The following is a 20,661-nucleotide window of genomic DNA, read 5'->3' as shown; positions in this document are numbered from 1 at the left end:
TAACATTTATTAACTTCTTCAAGTTTGGCATCTAAAAACCAAAACATAGACGTCTATTTTAGAATTAAATTTGTCATTGGATGGGGTTTTGAGCAACCTGATCTAGTAGAAGGTATCCCTGCCCATGGGAGGGGGTTTGGAACTAGATGAGCTTTAAGTTTCCTTCCAACCCATACTATGATTCTATGATTAAACAATACCTTCTAGTCGGTATTCTTCGACATCACAAATGAAGTTGGATTGTTTTTCAGTTCCTGGCTGCGGTTGTTCTAAATAGAGTTTATAAACTCGCAGATTGCAACCTTAGATCTATTTTCTTTGCATCTAAACCAACTAGCATGGAAAAGCTTGAGGCTTGATGTTAATCTCACACAGAAACGACTTGCACTCTCAGCATTTTGAAAGTTTTCAAATCGAATCATAAACATGTGAAACAATTTGTAATACAATTACTGACTAATCTGCTGAGAAGATTTGGGAGATGCAGCACCCCAAGCTCTATTACACTTGGGGAAGCGATTGTTTCCTCCCAAACCCACCACGGGATGAGGACAGAGCTCCTGGCACAGCAGCTCCCAACGCTCTCACATGCACACAGAAGACACCTGAGATGATTGATTCCGGTACCTGTGTTGCTCTGTGGTATTATAAGTCCCACTGGAATAATTACATGACTGACACTTATTAGCTTACAACCCACAGAGCATCCCAGGGCCCTGGCTGTACCTCTCCAACCCGGTGAGCGCATTCACCTCCAGAACTGCAGAGGCACACAAGCAGTAACGGATATGGATACACATCTATTTAATGCTCGCACTTGACCATTCAAGTTAGTTGTATTAGCAAACAGCACAGGAATAGCACCATACTGGAACATCATTTCTAAGGAAACACCTGTAAGCCAAATCAAATGTTGAGAAAAAAAAAATGCCTTTTTCCAAGAACTTGAATTGCTTAGAGTTCTCTACTACTATGCCTAATATACATTTTCCTCTGTTTAACAGGAAAACAAGCAATTTTTTTTTACAGTCACTCTGAAGATATCTCAAATCATCTACCTCTGTTTATAGAGCCACTAAACACCTCACAGCTATAGCGTCCTTTAACTTCACAATACCAATAACACAAGAATGTTCATATGACTTTAGAAATCAAAAAGAACCGGAACAAGAAGTATAAATCAAGGCTAAATACTGAACCTCTGGAAAAAAAAAATAGAAACAAGAAAGACAAACTAACAATAAGAATTTGGAGGAACCAGCTCTGTTAGCTTACTGAAGTCAGGAAACCCATGTTTAGTTGTAGAATTAAAGAACATTACGCTGTTATGCAGTACCTGATGTAAAGAGGAATTACACAAAATAACTGTATTACCCTGTCTTACTGGATCTGTCTGCATCACCAGTGGGTACACTGCACGTTCAGTCTCCGCATTTCACCATAAATCTGCAACAACTCAATATCTTTGTGCAGTTCCTATTCCCTCTAACCCAGCCTCTCAGAAAATGAGTCCTCAGTCACATTAGCTACATCAGATATCTGGTACGGGGTGAGAAACCAAAGAAAAACAGCCTGGAAAGACTCCTGTGGAACAGGCACATCCTCTAGGAAGCTCTTCCTGAAAAACAAATATGTGTACCAAATGCAGAAAAAGATTTCAGGTATTTCTTAGCTTCAGACTAAATATTTGTCCAAGGTACAGCAGTTTTTGTAGATCCAACCTATCAAAAAGAAGATAAAATACTTTAATTGTTAAGTGTTAACAGATAGAAACAGCATCTCCCCAACTAACAAATTTTTATTTCAAATCATAGTACTTTAAAAAAACATATTTACATCAAGAATACCACCATGAAGTTCACACTTGCAAAATAAATGGCCTTACTACTCTGTTTCTTTAGCACAACGAATAAATTCAAAGAAATTAAGTTTGTAAGCATTTCACCATATTTATATTCACATTAATTATACATTCACTCCTATAACAAGAACCGGGTCCAAGAAACGCAGCAAGCAAAGAACAAGCAGACTGTCAGTTTGGTCACAGACTAATTGCTACCTTATCCATGCTAACCAATCCTTCACCCCTCTTAGCATCTTTCAGAAAATACTGAAGTCACAGATAATTGAAAATACAGCTCAAAATCCAAATCTGGGGAACAGCACTGCCAACAAGCCATCTTTCTTAAATGTCATATCGTTTTTATGGCAAAATGCTATCTCATATGTTAAACGTTTAGAAACTAGACGTGCAGAAATTCTCCCCATCACCAATCCCGATGCACGCAAGCCTTAAACCATCTCAAAGCAGTGTTTCTTACAGTTATCGCAAATCTGTCAATAGGGACTTGGAGTTCTTTCATGCTTATCCTACGCCAAAAAGCATAGTTCACATTGCTTATTATTCTAGTCACCCTTGCCTTTAACAGACATGTTTAGAGTTCAGAAAGCAAGCATTACAGCCACACAAACCACTGATTTCCTGCTAGATCTCTCTGATGGCATTTGCACAGCACACACTGGGAGAGGAGGCGATAGCAGTTCAATGCTGAACTTCATAGCTAAACAAAGTTGTATTTTTCTCCTTGTTAGAGTTCTTGTTTAAAAAAGCAAAGTGATACTATGCAGGCGTGAGCATTGCCATGACTCTGAATCTTGCAGCTGAAAGAGTTTAATTTATGGCTCCTACTGCTGAAGGTTCCTCCTTCCCACACTTCTCTTCAGAACTGCTGAGAAACACATTCCAAGGTATGCTCTCCTGAAACTCCATTCAATCAAATTGTATCCAAAAAAAACCCAAACTATAATAGTTGTAAAGCGTGTTAACACAACTGAAGTGGACTTTGGTCCCAGAGAAGCCCCAGTGTAGGTGCGTAGCTGTAATCTCAGAACTATCTGATTCAATACATAATTTCACCACAGTTGCATCAAACCAGAGATGAGTGAGAAAATCTAACAGCAACACTTTTCCTTCCATTCCACAAGGACAGGTTTCCAATGTCTACTGCTCTTGGAAAGGAATTAGGTCAACCATGGCCCACCTAAACAATTAAGTCTGTAATTCCAAGCCACTCCAAAATCTGTCTATTTGCTATAAAATTCAGAGGTACTGTAAGATATAGAATAACAGTCTAAACCATGTGGTTAGTTCTCAGTGGTAACACCAGTGGTAACACCCATCCTCAAAAACCAGAACCTGCAAGAGAAACCTTTGACTTTTCTCTGCCATTTTTAAGCAGAACTGGCCAATGAAATTCAGTGGTCTAATTAACTAAAGATCCATATAATGCACACAATAGGAAACCTCTTAAGAAAGTGGCACGGTCTGCTTGTAAACCTGAGTGAGGGGGAAGGAAACAAACCGCAGCCCACTCTGTTGCTGTTGTTTTGTACAGCAAACCTTTTCAAAAGCCCAACATATAAGCAACGTTTTATTTTCAAAACAGGAAAAAAAAGTGTACCATACAATAAACTGTAAGCAAACTAATTGTTCTACCATTCATTTTATGTACATTTGGAATTGTTAATTCAGTTACATACACATGTAAGTGCTTGCTTACCTCAGCAGCTGACTGAAATTAGGCATTTTAAAACAATTTCTATTACCCTTACACCACAATTCATTAAAAAAACAAAAGTAGTGCTGAAATCATTACCCCTTGTGTTTGGACAGGAAATATAAATTTCTCTTGTTAATAGCCATCTTCTTGCTATTGTGTCCTCAACTCAGAATAAAGAAATCTAACTCTTTTGTCTTTAAAATTATGAGGTTCTCATGAAAAAGCATTTTCATTTACTTACATCCCTTTGCAGAGCCAAATCTGGGGCTTAGAAGCATTTGTGACTTTAATCTATCCACTGGGTTTCAAACTCCCAATTTTCCCAGAGGATTATGAAAGCCTGCCAATTTAGCTTGATGCTTTAAAATCGTTTACACAAATCCAAAATACATTCAAATATAAATCAGTTTGGTTTCAGCCCCCCCTCTTCCCTTTTTTTTTTAAGCCCAAAGAAACTGGCAGGAGAAGTGGGAACCAGCTCCAGGCTGGAGTGCTGCAGACACAGCTATGAGCTGAGTTTCAGTGAAACAAGAGAGAATCAGGCGAGAGACCCAGTGACTATTTTTCTTTCATTTAATACATTCGAAATCCGTGGTAGTCGTACCTCTCCAAGATATATCTTAACTGTTTATAGTTTATCTGTTTCCTCTCTTGCCCCCTCCATCGCACTTTTAACATGTCAAGTACAAACAGCTCTAGAAAGCTACAGAAAATGTATATAAAAATAAAAAGTAAGCCTACTTCTACAATAAGACAGAGTTGCGCTCAAGAGTACACTGCCTAAAAGTTGCAAGACCGTGCAATCCACATCATTAGACAGGGCAAAAAGGCAGCGTAGAGCATCACCAAAGAAAGAAACTGGATTCTCCAACATTTCCTAGGAAAATAATTGTCCTTCCCAATGAACAGCACTGTCATGCAAAGTAGAACAACAGTACAGACATTGAGAAGTTAGGCGAGTAGTCAGTTAAAAAATATCAAGACACAGCTATATTTAGTAAACAAGTTAGGCTGAAACTATTGAGGATAAGCAGAAGAGGCAACACACTGAGAAGCAAAACAATCAAAAAGCAGTAATAAAAAAACCCAGTTCATCCAACCCAGTAACAAGTCTTAGGGCAGAACACTTAGGAATAATATTGTAACATTCTCTGATGATATGTAGCATGAATATTTACAACATGGAACAAAAAGGGAAAAAAAAGGTTACTAAAAGTAAGAAATAAAGAGGTGCAGGAAAGAGGGGGAGGGGAGGGGAGGGGAGGGGAGGGGAGGGGAGGGGAGGGGAGGGAAAAGGGAAAAGGGAAAAGGGAAAAGGGAAAAGGGAAAAGGGAAAAGGGAAAAGGGAAAAGGGAAAAGGGGGAAGGGAAAGGGGAAAAGGGAAAAGGAAAAAAGGGAAAAGGGAAAAGGGGGAAGGGAAAAGGGGGAAGGGAAAAGGGGAAGGGAAAAGGGGGAAGGGAAAAGGGGGAAGGGAAAAGGGGGAAGGGAAGGGAAGGGAAGGGAAGGGAAGGGAAGGGAAGGGAAGGGAAGGGAAGGGAAGGGAAGGGAAGGGAAGGGAAGGGAAGGGAAGGGAAGGGAAGGGAAGGGAAGGGAAGGGAAGGGAAGGGAAGGGAAGGGAAGGGAAGGGAAGGGAAGGGAAGGGAAGGGAAGGGAAGGGAAGGGAAGGGAAGGGAAGGGAAGGGAAGGGAAGGGAAGGGAAGGGAAGGGAAGGGAAGGGAAGGGAAGGGAAGGGAAGGGAAGGGAAGGGAAGGGAAGGGAAAAGCATTTTAAAAAATGGGCAAAACCAGAGGAGACAAACTTTCCGTATCTTCCAAGATTTAGCAATAAACTCAATCCTTTAATGCCTTCAGTGTCTTTCTTTGCATCCCACCCTTCCAGCAGCACCACTCATTTTCCGCCACTGCCTAATTGAATTATCAGCTCAGACTGCAAGCTTGCCCATGAACACAACCTCTTCAAATCTGAGTGCAAATATACATGTCCTAAAGATGACTCAAAACTCTCAGGAGAGCACATCACCATGTGGTGTTTCCAGGTATTCATTCAATGCTCCATGCAAGAAAACCCTGAAAACCAAGTTCTGAACCCATTTCAAGAAGCAGATGAAAGAAAAAATGGCTAACAATACATTTTTAAACTGTTGGTGCCTGTGCTTACTTTTTTACAGAGAGGAAAATGAGGCAAGCAGTGGCACTACCTGAGCTCGTAAGCAACAGTGGAAAGATTTCTTGGAAAAGAAGTTAGTGAAGCTTATAAAAAGTTGTTTATCAGGTGATTCTCACCTCCTAAATAGATGAAGAATGTCCCTACTAGAAATGCTGGACACCAGCAAGAGCAGAGAGACTTGCACTGTCATTGTACGTGCAATGCGCTATGACATTAATTACCCTCTAACACCATTCCTATTTCGTGTGGGTGAACCAGGAACAACATTCTTTGCCTTAAAATTGCATTCATTAAGTATTAGATATAGCAAGGACCTAAAGAGAGAAGGAAAAAAACAAATAAACCTGAATACCTGATAGAAACCACACCAACAAGGGAAGCAGCTACTCTGAAGAGCAGGCATGGTATACAGGTCTTCCTGGGCACTACTAATAGCACAATTAGCAAAATAACACTGCTTAGAAAACAGAATGGTGCTTCAGAAGATTTGAAGGAGTACTGTTCTTGACCATTTTTTCCCCTCTTACATAGTTCACGATACAAAGCCCAGGGAAAAAAAAATCTTTCCAGAACTGGTTCTTCTGACAAGAGAAAATTCTGTCAGATAACTGTATTTACCATACAAAAAATATTCGGTTAGAGTATGAAAACACACTGTGAGGCCAAAAATTCTTCTCAGCATCCCAGGCATTAAAAGCCTTTCTAAAGGAGGGAGAAGAAAGTCTTTCTTATAGTCGCCTGCATTTGGGAATCTTTTTTTTTTAAAAAAAAAAAAAAAGTGTTACTCACAACCAGGGCAAATACTGCCAATTGCTCTGTGAAAACAATAAAAAAGGACTGTAGTTTAAACACAAGATCTTTTGCTCCTCAGCTGGCTACTGAGTGAAAGGCTCCTCCTCACTGCCCATTAACTAAAGCCCACTTTTAGTAAAAGGTGGACCACCACTGAGTTTCTAAAGCAAACAGTCAAGTCTTCCTGGCTGCTTTAGTTTAATCACCCCTGGCACAACCAAGGCCATCCTTCTCAGACTGACATCCTGCCAAAGCTTTTATTTTTAAGAAGACTAGCACACTGACAATAGCACACAGCAATCTCACAAACAGAGTCCCAGGAATTAAGCCGAGCTCGCTGCCTCTATGAGCGATCGCACTGCAGCACTACAGCTGCTTTTGCAGTCTAGACGGGCAACCGGAAAACTTCATATACTAGCCCAAATAAATGATAAATACCCCAATTTGCTGTAGCCATTCCACACGCTCATTTTTCTCAGTACTGAACGCAGCCAGAGATGAATCACAACGCACACAGACTCCGCAGGCTGAGAGCACTGGTGACCACAAGATCCCCTCAGTCTGAGCTCTCCTGACCCCTCGCACACACCTGCCCATGCATCACTGGGGGCTTTAGAGAAGACAATGCCCTGGGTTTTAGCAAAGCCATGGGTTCAAAAGCCACTGTTGGCTCTTCAAATGCAGAGGGGCAGCACATACACATAACACTGCCTCAGCAGCCATCCAATGCAGACTTGACATACCCATGAAACAGGAATGTTCGCCAATGGCTTTTACACTATATCCAGTATAAGAAAAGGATGGGGAGTGGGGTGGGGGTGTGTGTGAAGCTATCTAGGAACTGACCTACATGCCACCCCTACAGTAACTAGTTAGTAAATATACTGCAGTTAGTAGCCATACATACAGTGACAGAACAATATGTAGATCCTACATAAAAAGTAAAAATGAATCTTTCTTATTATTTCTCCAGCTCTCCCTCCAATAACGTCAACAGCAGAGCAAAACGTTGGCCTCTACTTGATCATTATAGCTCTCCTTTGCCTTCTATTTCTCTGAAAAAAAACCCTAAGCACAACTAGTTTTTTTTTAAAAAAAGACACCCTAAATTATTCTGCTTGCTCAAGACTTCAAGAGAAGATTTATTTTAATTTCTATGTGAAAATATTTTCAATTATAGAGAATTCTTCAGTAAAGACTACTTCCAAGTTTCAGGGCATCATGGACAGCTGCACAAAAACTGTGGTTTGAATTCAGAAGTTGAGACCTCTTCAGCTATTTGTATGAGTTACTATTCTGCCAGACATCATAGCAGGAGAAAGTTTGATGATGTCAAACTTTGAAATGCTTTATACCATTTTATCATCATTCACTGGTGGCAAACTTGGAAACTGCTGTAGTCATTTTTTATAATGTAATCTGATGAATGCTTTCATATCTTTGTTTACAATGAGTTATTGTTACAGAACTCAATTAGCAGATGCTTTCTCAGAAGGGAAAACAATGCAACAGCTAAAAGCCATGGAAAGCAGTCCACCATAGAACACTCGTCACCAGCCCCAGGCAGTCACTTGTGGCTGGCTCCTCAGAATCCACATTCTAGCAGACCTCATACCTTAGCCAATTAACTCTACAGAAAGCAAGATAAATGAACAGCTGAAGAGGCGCCACAGATAAGTGACAGATGCTCCATATTAAGACAGCACTCCAAGACACCTTTTGGCTGAAGATGAGCATTAGCTGCACCAGCTCCAGAATGTTAAGTTTTAGGCCCAAGGAAGGCATCACCCTCCAGGCTGTGTCAGGTTCACAATAAAGCAGAGCTCATCGAAGAGCTGCCAACTACATAGTACCACCATGTCCCACCCACCTTTGGCCGAGGGTCCCTGCCCCTTCTCTCCTACGACCTGTCACGCTTCTCATACCCTCTAACAAGTCAATTTAGGGAGAAACCCACCCAAACACCTAAGGTGAACAGGAAGGCTGTAAATGAATGTAATCTATGATGATACATCAAACCCTAAGTCATTGCTGGCAAAACTGCTAGCCATCTACTGTCCTCCAGCCCTCTGACTGGCATCTCTAAAGCAGTTCACCACGGACTCACAGGGACCAGCGTGAAGGTGGATGAGATGAAAGGCAATAGTTAGCAGCACAAAGAGCTTTATTTTCATTTCAGTAGAACTCTCTCACTCAATTCTTCTGAATTCACAGAGCTTTCTCTTCCATGAATGTGCCATCTTCAGGTTGTTTTGATCAGGACCCTAAGATGCAAAAGAACTTGGCAGAGCCAGACACCCATGCTACGCTCCTATCTCAGCAAGGACACCAGTCAGGAGCCCAGGCACTTACTCCAAGTTCCCAGTTTCCTTGTTTCCATTCAGAAGCACATTCTTTCACTTCAAGGGATCATCTGAAAAAGCAGATGGCCAAAATCCATTGAGACCTCTGACATGCACTGTGTTGAAAATTCTTAAATCTAAGGTGTGACTGTCCTGCTTGAGACAATAAACAGGATTCGATAACTACTTTGTTACTGGTGATATTAAAAAAGTACTTAAATCCTAGTACGCGTGAAATAACTCAGTGCTTTATCAACAGAGTAAATCAATACCTACTTCAGCTGTGCAAGTTAACCCATAATACATTTTTTTAGTTTATACAGTAATTGTACACTCTCAAGCAGAGTGCTACATAAGCATTTACTAACCTAATTACCAAAACAATTTTCTAAATTACATATAAAATGGATTCCTTCCTCTGTTTATTCTCATAAAGATTTCAATGTGGAAGCCAAAAGAAAATACTTTACGCAGCTGTTTTCAACTACAAGAGACATGTAAGAAGGTATTTCTGACTGTGCTGGAGGGCACAATCTGTAATAACATTTTGCCTTCCAGATAATGACAGGAGGCATTAAAAGGACAACTTGCACTCTAATAAGCTCACTCGACTGGTTGAGCACGCACATACATAGATAGCACCGTTTTGTCAGCAATAATTTTAATTAATTTTTACATTTCATTCTAAATTACATTTATGGTCTTCCTAAAAGACATTTAGCAGAGAGCTAATTAAATTCAAGCCATTAGATTTTAATTAGGAATGTTAAAAAAAAACCCAACTCAGAACAATTCACACATCTTTGTGAACGCTACATGCTCGTTAGCAGCTACAGCAACCAACAAGGGACTATAAATACAGAAGAGGACTAAGCAGCATGATTCAAACCTGAAAACAAGCAAGTCACATAAAGTTTTATGCTTCAAAGCTAAAGATTCTAGGAATGCCCACTCTTCAGTCCAGGTCCAGAAAACGACCGTGCACCAGTGCTTCCCATAAAAGCAAAATCAAAAGCCAGCTAACAATGAATACCATGATATACAGTTTAAAAGGTTGAGCTGAGCTTAATCCTCATTAAATTCTAATAAAATCACAGTGCCTTCCTGACCAAACAGTGAAACAAATTAAAGGTCCAGATGGAGCCTCCTTTAATAAGGCAAGCGAGATGCTCTGAGGACAAGGTGCTGGGCCACCAAACCAGCCCGCACCATCGCTCAACGAGCAACCTCTGCACAGGAAAACAGCCCTTTATTACTTTAAAATAATTGGGCTTTTTCCACTTACAAGACAAGCCAGTTACTTCTAAATACCAGCAGGGCCAGTACTCCAGGAGTTAAAAGCAATATCGGTGCCCTTTGAGACAGTGATCAGTTCCACCACTGGATAAAGAGGTTCATAAATATTAACCAAGACACATTTGCATATGTCACCCAGAGGCAATCTTCCTTCTGAAAACCGGGAACAGAACCCATACAATTCCTCCGTGTGTCGCTTTTTGATCGTCAGATATAAAGCGACCATGGAAGTTACTTGAGCAAGGAGAGTATATCAGGCAAAAAGCCAAACCACCAAAGCACACTGTTAATTATGGCGCACCAGTTTAGTTTGGACAAGAAGCATTTAGATGAGTCAACTTTTCCAGAAAATTGAGAACTATTCACTATTATTACAGATTTCACGTGTGCTGTATATATATATATATATAAATTAACCGAATTTTTAGGGGCACAGATTTGTTCTTCTACAAAAGATGGAGCGAGTTCCATGACAAAACGCCTGCAACAGCTGCAGGGATGTAAGGAGGGTGTCAGGTAGGCACGGCACGAAACCTCCCTGCGAAGCGAAGGGTGAGACCCGCGCTGGTTTGCAGAAAACACGAGGAACGTCACACGGTTTATAATTCTTATCTCTGGAATCATCTTCCGTTCACGTTTTTAACCAGGACTCCTTCATACTCCGCGCAGTCTGTCCTCGGAATCATTCAGAAAGGGGGCGGTTGAAGGATTTATTTTTTTTTTCCTTGAAGAAACTGACAATTTGCCGCGGCTCTAACGGGAGGGAACGCAGCCCTGTCAGTTTCTTAGGAATATCTGGGGAAACCGGGAGCGAGTCTTCTCGATCGCGGCACAGCTCCGGGCAGAGGAGCTCGGGGAGCACAGGGCCACCGCGACTTTTGACATTTCAAAAACCTGAAAGGTTAGGATCACGCATTCCCAACTTTTAAGGCGTGCGAACGGGCTGCGCGGAGCCCACGGGGAGCGATGTTCCACGGCTCCTCGGGACAGCCGCGCGTCCCGCGGCGACACCCACCCCCGGGGCGAGAGGGAGGGACGGAAAACAACGTAATAATATTTAAAATAATAATAATAATAATATCTGTATAGAGAGAGACAAGAGGAGCCCCAAAGCCAAGCAACTAACTCCGAGAGAAGCTCAAGCCCCCGGCGAGGGGAAGAACAAAGGAAGCAAGTGCAGCCGGAGCTCTCGCAACAGATGGTTTGAAGCTGAGCAGATTTCGCGCTGGCATCCCCGCCGCGGTCCGAACGCGACGCCCCCGCCCGTCCCCGGTCCCCGTCCCCCGTCCCCCCCCGCAGGTGCGCGGCCCCGCGGCGGCGGCTCCACTCGGTCCCGTCCCGGCGCTTCCAGCCGCTCACCCAAACTCCCGGCGAAACCGTCCATTTTGTGCGGGGCGAAAGCGCTGTCGCAGCCCGAAGCGAAGCCGCTGTCGCCGGCCGGGAACGAGTTCATTCACCCGCGGAGCGGCGGCGCCGCAGCTCGGGGCTCATCAGCCGCCCCGGGGGCAGCGGGTCCCGCGGCTCGGCGGCTCCTCCTTCTCCTGCTGCTGCTGTGCTGCCGCGGGGCTGGCGGTAGCGCTGCCCGGCTCCGTCCCTGCGCCGCGACCCCAGCACGGCACCTAGTGCCGAGCTCCTCCCGCCGCCGCCAGCGCCGCCCCAGCGCCCCGGTGCTGTCGTGCTTCCGACTCCGCCCGCCCTGGCAGCCGCCGCTTCCCCTGCGGGCGGGCGAGCGCCGAGCGTGCTGCGCTTCCCGGCAGCTCCGGCGGTGCATCCCCGAGAGCCCCGGCTGCTCCTCGGCCGGGGTGCAAAGGGCTCCCCGGAGGAGGGGGGGGGATGCGCGTCCCGGGAGCTCCGGCCGCTCCTCGGCCAGGATGCGCGGGATGCAAAGGGCTCCCTGGAGGAGGGGGGGAATGATGTTGGGCGCAGCTTTGGGCCGGGGGTGTTGCCAAGCCCGTGTCCGTGCCCGCACGCCTGCTCCAGGATAAGCCGTTCATCTTAACATCGTGCTTATCATCCAAGCAACGTCTCGATTTGCGTTAAGAAGTTTGTACTGACAGGCAGTTTGTGGGAGGGTTAATCGGGCCATTTAATATAATCATCCCAGCAATCAAAACAGATTTTTTTCTTAGATTACTTTAAAAACCTTCGTTCAAACTACTTCGCGGAAGTTTTTCCTCGCAGGATATTAACCCAGAGGAGCTATGACTTCTCTAACCTTACGTTTGTTATAGCTGTGTATAGGCAGTCTCTCCTTGCAGCCAGCCACGCCACCCACTGTCTTCTATAACTTCCAGCCATGGCTTGAAGATGAGCGAAAATAGAAAGTAGAACCAGAAAGTCAAGTCAGCCATGCGGCGTATTGTCTAATCCCTTAGCCAAGAGTGTTTTGTACGTTAAGCAACATCATCAAGTTGTGTGATGCGTTGCTTTCTCCTCAGTCAGGAAGAACTACGTACCCATTGCGACATCCTGCTTTGCTGTATTTTCCTCTAATGCGCTCAAGAGCTGGTGCTGAGGTCATGCAGAGAAATGGCTAACTGCCTCGTGAGCGTCACCCTGGCATCTGGAGCCTTGTCCTTTAATGACAGTCTGTGGATGTTGTCGAACAGGACTGGGGAGAAATGTGGTGCTGGAGAGGAGCACAGACCTGACAGTAGCAGCACGCATTTCCCCAGCACTTTCCAGCTGCTTAGGCAAAAAATGTCTTTATCTTGCTGATCTGCAATATAAAATAAACCCAAGAGCTTTATGCTTCCTCGTATTAGAGGAAAATGCCTTGAAATTTTTCATCGAAACTTTACCTCCACCAGATTTTCCAGCAAATTTTACTAAGCAGCTGTTCAGTAGGCTACACAGCCTACAAACTACGTGAATAATCCATCTTCATATATCCTGTAGTCTTGTCAAAAGACATGCCTTTCAGTCCATCTGCTATAAATTGGACACCGCTAGCCACTGATTTTCTTGGTTCTTACTCTCTCTGGTCTTATCTGCTAGCAGGTATTAGACTTCTTACTTGCTCCTGGGGCCCATTGCTGTAGAATGGCTCTATACAGCCTACTTCCACGCTCTTTTAGCCGTGGCAAAAGAGTGCTGCACTCCAGTAAAAAAATGCTTCAAAACTGCTTTGTTTTATGAAGAAAAAAGCAAGAACAACAAGGCACTACAGCTCCAGTCCCATCTTCCCACCCCCATTTATTGCCTGCCTCGGGCCAGGTTTTCACCATGCTTCAAGCACTGGGAGTAGAGAGAGAGAAATCTCCTCTAGATAGGAAAAGTGTCCAGGGAATTCAGAGCCTGGGGACAGGTTTGGTTTTTTTCCTCAGGAAAGGGCTCATTTCCTCTGAGGCAAAGCCTGATGTAAATTCTTTAGGTGGGATTTATGTGCTTTGGTATGATGTTTCATTAAAAAAAAGCAAACCCCAAACAAACAAGAAAGCGTGCCCGGCTGCCTACTTGAGCTCTCAGCAGGACTACGCTTCAGACCTCACACCAGTGAGGGAGTTATTGCATACATCCTTAGGTTTTTAAGTAAAGAACCATTGCCTGTGTTTTATGGACCAGAAACCAAGGCACAGAGTTGAAGACAACAGCATGGATCCTTATCTAGATGTTTGGTTCCTACTGAAATTTATTAAGAGCAGGAATCAAATTGATTATCCGGGTCCTACAGAGCTTATATATTACAAGTTTCAGAGCTGCAAAGAAAGATGGTTATTCATAATCTTATCTTAAACCCATGATGACTTTGTTACTCAAGTACTGTTGAAAACCCAGAGCTGGATACTAACGTTTTAAAAATAAAGCTCTGTAATTGCAGAGTTAAGGAACTGAACAATATTGAAGACATTTAAAAGCAAGAAAGTTTACCTGTGTGACTTGTTAGTTAGGGATTTCTGATGAGAAAATGCTATGGATGAGTTAACAAAATATGGTAAACTCAGGGTTTAAAATTCTTTTGTTACCTTCTTCAGTCTAAGCCACTTTCTGAATGCTGCCTGAATTTAGGTGGGGTTGGTTTGGGGTGTTAACTTGCTTGCTGCTTGTGTTTATGGTGTAGACAACAGATGTAATTGTGGTATATGCAATAGAGAATCAGAGCTTTAGCAAAAAATCTGCAGTAAGTACATATATGGGTGTTTATTTTTCATCTGTAACTATTTGACTTGGCTGTAGAGGAGAGTAACTGACGATTAAAGCAAAAATAACTTTGTGTGTGTGTAGGTTTCAGACAGATATTGGCAAATTACTCAATATAGCCTCTAGCCTGATAAAAAATATGACTGTTTCAGATGCAAACCTTAAGGACAAGGTGTATTCTTACCTCTGTTTTTCTACCTAGTGCTTAACTTGGGGGAGGAGGGAGTTGTATAGTACTGAAGGGGTTTAACTTCTGTTTCTTAGTTGACAAAGATTCAAAAACATGAACTAGAGTTGTTACAAAGTTTTAACAAGTGCGATGGTTGTCTCCTTTTAGTTTATGTTTTGATACTGAAGACAGATTACATTATTCAGGATCAGAATAAACTTAGAATATCTCACCTCAACTTTCAAATAATCTACATTTCCAGTGCTTTATTGCATGTATAGATAGAAAATAGAGAAAGACAACTGTGATACCATAGGGCAGGAATTCTACATCAGTTTGACAGATTCACAATTTCAGAAAGCCAAATTCTTGTCTGCAACCTTCCTTCCCTCTGCAGTGCAGCCTGACCCTTTGCAGGTCCCACTGATGCAGCAGGCTCTGTTCCTCCCTCTGATGCAGGAGGCAGCTGGACCGTTGTTGGGGCAGAGCAAAGCCTGTGCTGCGCTGCTCAGGGTATCTGGTGAGCAACCAGCCAGTATCTCAGCTACAGTAAGTCAGTTTGGTGTTACTGACTTCACCGAACAAGATTGACGTATCCCAGCTGAGGACCTGGACATACATGTGGAGTCTCCCTCTTACTAGAAGGGAGTTATGGAAAATATGAAAGAGGTCACCCTGAAATACACAGTGGAGGCTAGACACATTCCAGAGATTGTTACACAGCCCTTGAAGGAAATAGGCTATTTTTCCCCCATTGTTTCATTTCTCTGGCACATTTTCCTTGGACTGCAGGTTTTTTGAGCAGTACTTCTTGTTAAGAATACCTCTTTTTTAAAAAAAAAAAAAAAAATTGACATAGTTTGGCAACTTTCAGCCTGGGAATTGTTTATAACTTTTTGGCAGCTTGAATGTAAATTATATTTAAGCATTTTTCCACTAAGGAAACATAAAAATGATTAACAACTGAAAATTAAATTGCTGAGATTCTTGTATGTGAAGTTGAGAGTCTGAACCTATGAGCCACTTCATCTTACCCGTTAGTGAGAGGACTCAGCTTCCCACAGTACTCATCTCCTGTTACTTACGGTGGTGTCTAGTTTCCTGGACCAAAGTGGAAACATCTGAAGGAAATCTTCTTCCTGCAGTTTTTCTGGTGCACCTCTTCAGGGCAAGTGGTGAGAGCCTGGATGCATGGCAAGGAGCAGCCAGGGAGCCCCAGCACTTCAGGTCTGGTCCTGCCCCTCCCACCTGCAGGCCTGGAGAAGGGGGAAAATGTGCTGCTATTTGTAACCACCTGTGCCCCGCACGGTAGGCTCGCTCCCCGTGCTGTGATCATGCTCATTTGAGGTGGTGTTCCTTCATCGATATGTACGATTCCTTATGGTGCCTTGTTTTGAAGAGGGTTAACTTTGTTGGCTTCCCATAAGGCATGGGATATTGTGAGGCTTAAGTTATAAGAAGTTCCCAGGGGTCACTGATGTAAGGGTAAAAATCTGATGCCTGCCATAGAGGTAGATCAAATTACTCCTTCCCAATTAGTAGAGGGTAATCCACTTACCTTGAACACAAACTCTCTGAAGTTTTTCTTTCCGGGCTGGGATTTTGCCTCGCCATAGAAAGTAGGGAGGTTCAATCTCTCTAAATTAGCCAAGGGTACTGAATCAGCACCTGAAATGCTGAATGTCCTGAAACGCACCAAGAATCTTGCCAGAGACTTGACGAGAACTGAAGAGCTTCGATTAAAGGTTTTAGTTATGTGTTTAATTAAAATACGACATAGAGTTTTTAAAATGGGGCTGAATTTATTAACTGCTGTGTCTGTCCACATTAATTTTGGTAAAGGTGCCCAGCTGCTATTGTAAAATACATGTTAGAAGCCAGTATTCTTGATATCACTGTGTGCCTGCCTCTCTGTTTCTCTAAATTATTCCTAGTGTTCTGAGGTTAAGGCATACCTAGGCATCTCCTGGTCTTCCATTGTTGTGTAAAGTAGAAACAGAAATCGTCTTCCAAAACAAAAATATAGAGTTTGTCAGAAGGTTTCAAGTGGCTAAACTCTGGTTAGGTGGGCCTTTTCACTGTAGGATGTGTTGTAGTCTTGTTTCTATGATGCTACAAATTAATTGTTGGTTAACATGAAAAAAAACCTCATAAAAACTCAAGGTAGACTTTTGCAGCTATATGTAGTTGATCTTTAACTTCTGCATGTTTAGTTTTTCACTTTATTGGAAATAGATTTTGATTGCAGTTTGGAAAGTCATTTCCAAATGTTCAGAAATGTCTTCATTTAATACGATAAATTGATTAACAGCCAGAAAAAAAAAGCATGCTTTTTAAAGATAGTAATAATTTGTGAGGGCCTCAATAATGGAAACTCAATAGAGACTTTTTATTTTGAGGAAGTGCTGAGCACCCACTTCTTGAAAAATCAGGCTTGCAGTTTGCTGGTTTTTGTTGGTTATCCCAAAATTGCGGTTCCAAGCCATTAATGAAACTTGGTCAAGAACTGTATAATTTCCTGAAGTCCTCATTAAATGTGCATTTTGGTTGAAGTGCAAACCTACAAGCCCTGCTAGCTTAAGCTAAATTTCACATCTTTGCATGAATGTATTTAGAAAATGGCAGTCTCCTAGAAATGTGACTACCAAGTAAGAATAAAATTGCAGACCTCTAGTGCTGATTCATTCACCAGCCCTGGTGGTGAATCAACAGATCCAGTGTGATGCCTAAGCATTTGAAAAGTGGCAAAATTCAAGCAGAGATAGTTGAAAATCTCAGTACACAAATCATTTTTTTTTCTCACAAGCGGAAAGGCTTAGTATTTATAGTAGAGAGCAGGTTAAAATTTTATTATGAAACTTTGTTGATATTGAGCTTATATTAAATGAGGAAATTTGAAAAACATTTCACAAATCTGGAAAAATAGAATCTTATCTTCCTTCATCTCTCCCCAACGGATAAGTTGTCTGGTTTGTCATACCAAAAAGCTGTTTTCTCAGTTGTTTTCTCAAATTTAGTGAGGTCCTTATGAAATTATACCTTGGTCCAAGCCCTACAAGTCTAATGTCTTACATAAGTGCTAAGTTAAGGATTTAGCTGAAGCATGAATTGGTGCATTGGCTTTGTATCAGCCATTTACATTAGAGTGCTATTTATTCTCTGCCTCAGGAAAAAATGTACTTCATCTTGTGCTTGGGAGCTCTATGATGTGCTCTAGAGTGATCCCTTTTCTGTTCTCTTTACTTAGAAAAAAGGAGAAGGTGAAGTTAGCGGGTTAGCAATGTTAACTAGGGATGCTAGCTAGTAAGCGTTAAAACTGCTGGAAGAGAAGCTGATTTTTAGAATGGAGAGCTTATGGGGATCCCCCTTGGGGACAGAATAAATTACCATTACATGTGGAATTTTTATTTTTTCCCCCAACTGTTAAAACATCTCCTGTAGCTTTGCATTTTATATAGATCATTATCCACAATAAGAAGCTGGTCTATACAATAGCCTGTGTGCATGTGTGTGTATCTGTAAATAAATACTCATATAGCTCCTTCCTCATCTGTGGGGTTCACCCCTCTGTGCAATTCTGTTTAAGCTATTACTCTGCTTGAAACATTTGTCAGTGGAAGGAAGTGCCTGCAGAGACGTGATACATTGCTGTATAGTTTCTTGCTGTGAAGTGTTGATTTTAAAACAGGCTGCAGCCGACCCCATAAGAAAAATGAACAGACAAGTTTGAGGAGGTTTCATTTTACTTTTGTCCTGTTGTTTTGCCCAGCTTAAGGGATCTTTTACTGTCTTTTAGCTATCCCATACTCAGCAGTAGATTTCTTTTTTATGCTTGGCCTCTGGGAGTTTGGAATTCTTTCCCATTTCCTTTTCTACATCTTTAAGCTGTGCCAACCATCCTACTGCCTGTTTATTAGCTAGCATGGCAGGTGTGCAATGTTTTCTTTTCAAAAGGATTAGCACCCAAATTCAGTGAGCAGCACGGTAATCATCCTCCGTTTTACAGGCTGAGAGCATCAACAAGGATGGTAATCTAAGACCATAGGCTGGAGAGCACAGACCAGAAGAGAGCGCAGACCAGTTTAGCATGAGCTAAACTGAAATAAAGTGGAAAGAAACTCTATCCCCATTAAAAAAATACTAATTGTGCAATAATATCTATGCATAGGTAACCTGGATTAAGGGCAAGCCTGCTATCTGTACACCAGCAGTGCACAATGCTGCTTTTAGGCACTGAAATCGCCAGTGTCTGCAATAATAGACATTTACTTTATTACTACATGAGAAAATTTAGATCTAGAAAGGAGGTTTTTGCCAGCCTCTTGGACACATACCATCACTGCATTTTCAGGATGAATGAAAAATATCAGGATCATTACTTTAAATCAAGAAAATAAAAATTCTCATCCTGGTTTCTTGATGGCCATCAAAACATGTGTCCCACCTTTGTATCTCCTGCTTTCACAGGGCCTTGAAACTCATTTAGGGTGGTAGTGTGATGGAGATGGTAGCTGATCTTTCTTTGGACTAAATCTGTAAAGACTCAAAGATGAAACTTGAAACCTGTTTTGTACCGTGATCTCTATACAAGATTCCCTACCAGATGTAGCCAGGGGAGTCAGATTTTCTGTAGTCAAAGGCAATGGATTATTAACTTATTCATAATAAGGCGGTCTTTAAGCGTGCAGTGTGTAGCTGGGATGAAAGAAACTAATTTTCAAATAGATTTACCTATGCCTGAAGACTTAGTTAATAAAGCACATAAGTTTTAATTTCCATTACATACCCTACGTTTACAAATTATGGTTCCTGATTAATGACATCAGGAGTTGAACTTTGGCTTTTAAAGCACCAGACTCATACTGTGCTGTAGACACATTTGCATCCCATTTATGCAAGTTGTCCAATTAAAATGTACTCATAGAAAGCATATAATGTACCAGAATGAATACATTATTTCCCTTATTAATCTGCTTTCCTTGCTTTTCAGCAGAAGTGACCAACCTTTCCTTTTGCCTCAAGTGGGAATTCATGTCACGCACACACCCCTACCCTGCAGCCAAAGTAGAGGAAAATTTTCCAGGTCGATTTGTTAATTTATAGTTGTTAAGTAAAGAATTTGGAAAATGAAAGCGTTCCCCTTAATTTTGCTTATATGACTGCATTCAAAAATTGAAGAAAACAAGGTCTGATCCTACACAATACCAATTCCCTCGCATGTGAAGAGAAAAATGTCACGGGATTGAGCCACCCATATCTTGGAGAAAGGGAGTCGTTCAGTGATAGAATCATGAACTACTTTAATTTTGTCTTTTAAAGATAATGTGCAAGATTTACCAGCCACTTTCTGAACAAAATACATTAAAAATTACTTCCAAAAACTATCTACCATTATTAAGCATGGGAACAATTTTCACGAGTCCATGTCAGACCGGAGTAATATAAACGACAACTCTTGCAGCTGCTCAAATCTTATCAGTGGCTGATAGCACAACCTCCACGCCCTTCTGCTCCCAAAGGATTAACAGAACAGCTTCTGCAGAACATTTCAGGTGTGCAGCTAGCATTAGCCTTTCCTGCTGCAGGCGGGTTTTCCTGCAGGTGCTCATGAGCAATGCCAATATGAGTCCAACGCCTTCAGTAACAGCAGCTAATGTCAGTAACTCTGCAAATGAAAGGGCTGTGCTTGCTCTTTTCTAGAAACATGGAATGAATGAATTGGCATCGTTGATACCTCCCCGTGTAGTCCATGGAATTTTTGTCAAATTGTGGTTAGGGTAGAGGGGAAAATCCTGGTATCATTTGAATTTTTCCATGCTTCCGCATGAAGACAGCAGATGGCAGCAGGAGAGACTGTGTACATCTAACCTTAATGTTTCCTTTCTTCAGTTTGGTGGGTAGGGGAATCATTTCTTGGCTAACACATCTTCTAGTTGGTCATGAAAATTTAAGAAAGTTGAAAATTACCTTTTCTTTTAAGCATGCAATCTCAATATCTGTGATCTGCATGCCGGAAAGGTATTTCTTGGCTCTAATCTCTCTGGCCTGGCACTGAAGTGTCCTTTGTCCTATTATGTGATTTATAATGCTTGAGAAATCATGCTGAAGGCATGAGTGAGTTCTCAGAGCAACTTGATCTTTTTATTTTGTTTTAAATATAATATTGTTGAACAGGAACATTTTTCCTTCTAAAACA

The 20,661-nt window shown here is 42.0% G+C and overlaps 1 protein-coding gene across 4 annotated transcripts in view; it reads right to left on the bottom strand.

Annotated features, from left to right (window-relative positions):
• EML4 (EMAP like 4) overlaps positions 1-11,804 on the bottom strand; it is a 166,107-nt gene extending 154,303 nt beyond the window's left edge. For all 4 annotated transcript variants that reach the window (XM_054061252.1, XM_054061254.1, XM_054061255.1 and 1 more), the window contains exon 1: positions 11,516-11,804. In XM_054061252.1, coding sequence (XP_053917227.1) covers positions 11,516-11,609 — 94 coding nt within the window. In that variant the 5' untranslated portion in view covers positions 11,610-11,804. The remainder of the gene's footprint in view (positions 1-11,515) is intronic.
• Between the last annotated feature and the right edge of the window lie 8,857 nt (positions 11,805-20,661).

Source organism: Cuculus canorus, chromosome 3 (assembly GCF_017976375.1).
Source record: "Cuculus canorus isolate bCucCan1 chromosome 3, bCucCan1.pri, whole genome shotgun sequence".
NCBI classification, from domain to species: domain Eukaryota; kingdom Metazoa; phylum Chordata; class Aves; order Cuculiformes; family Cuculidae; genus Cuculus; species Cuculus canorus.
Note: the sequence above shows the minus strand (reverse complement) of the source record. Positions and strands in the feature narration are given on the sequence as shown.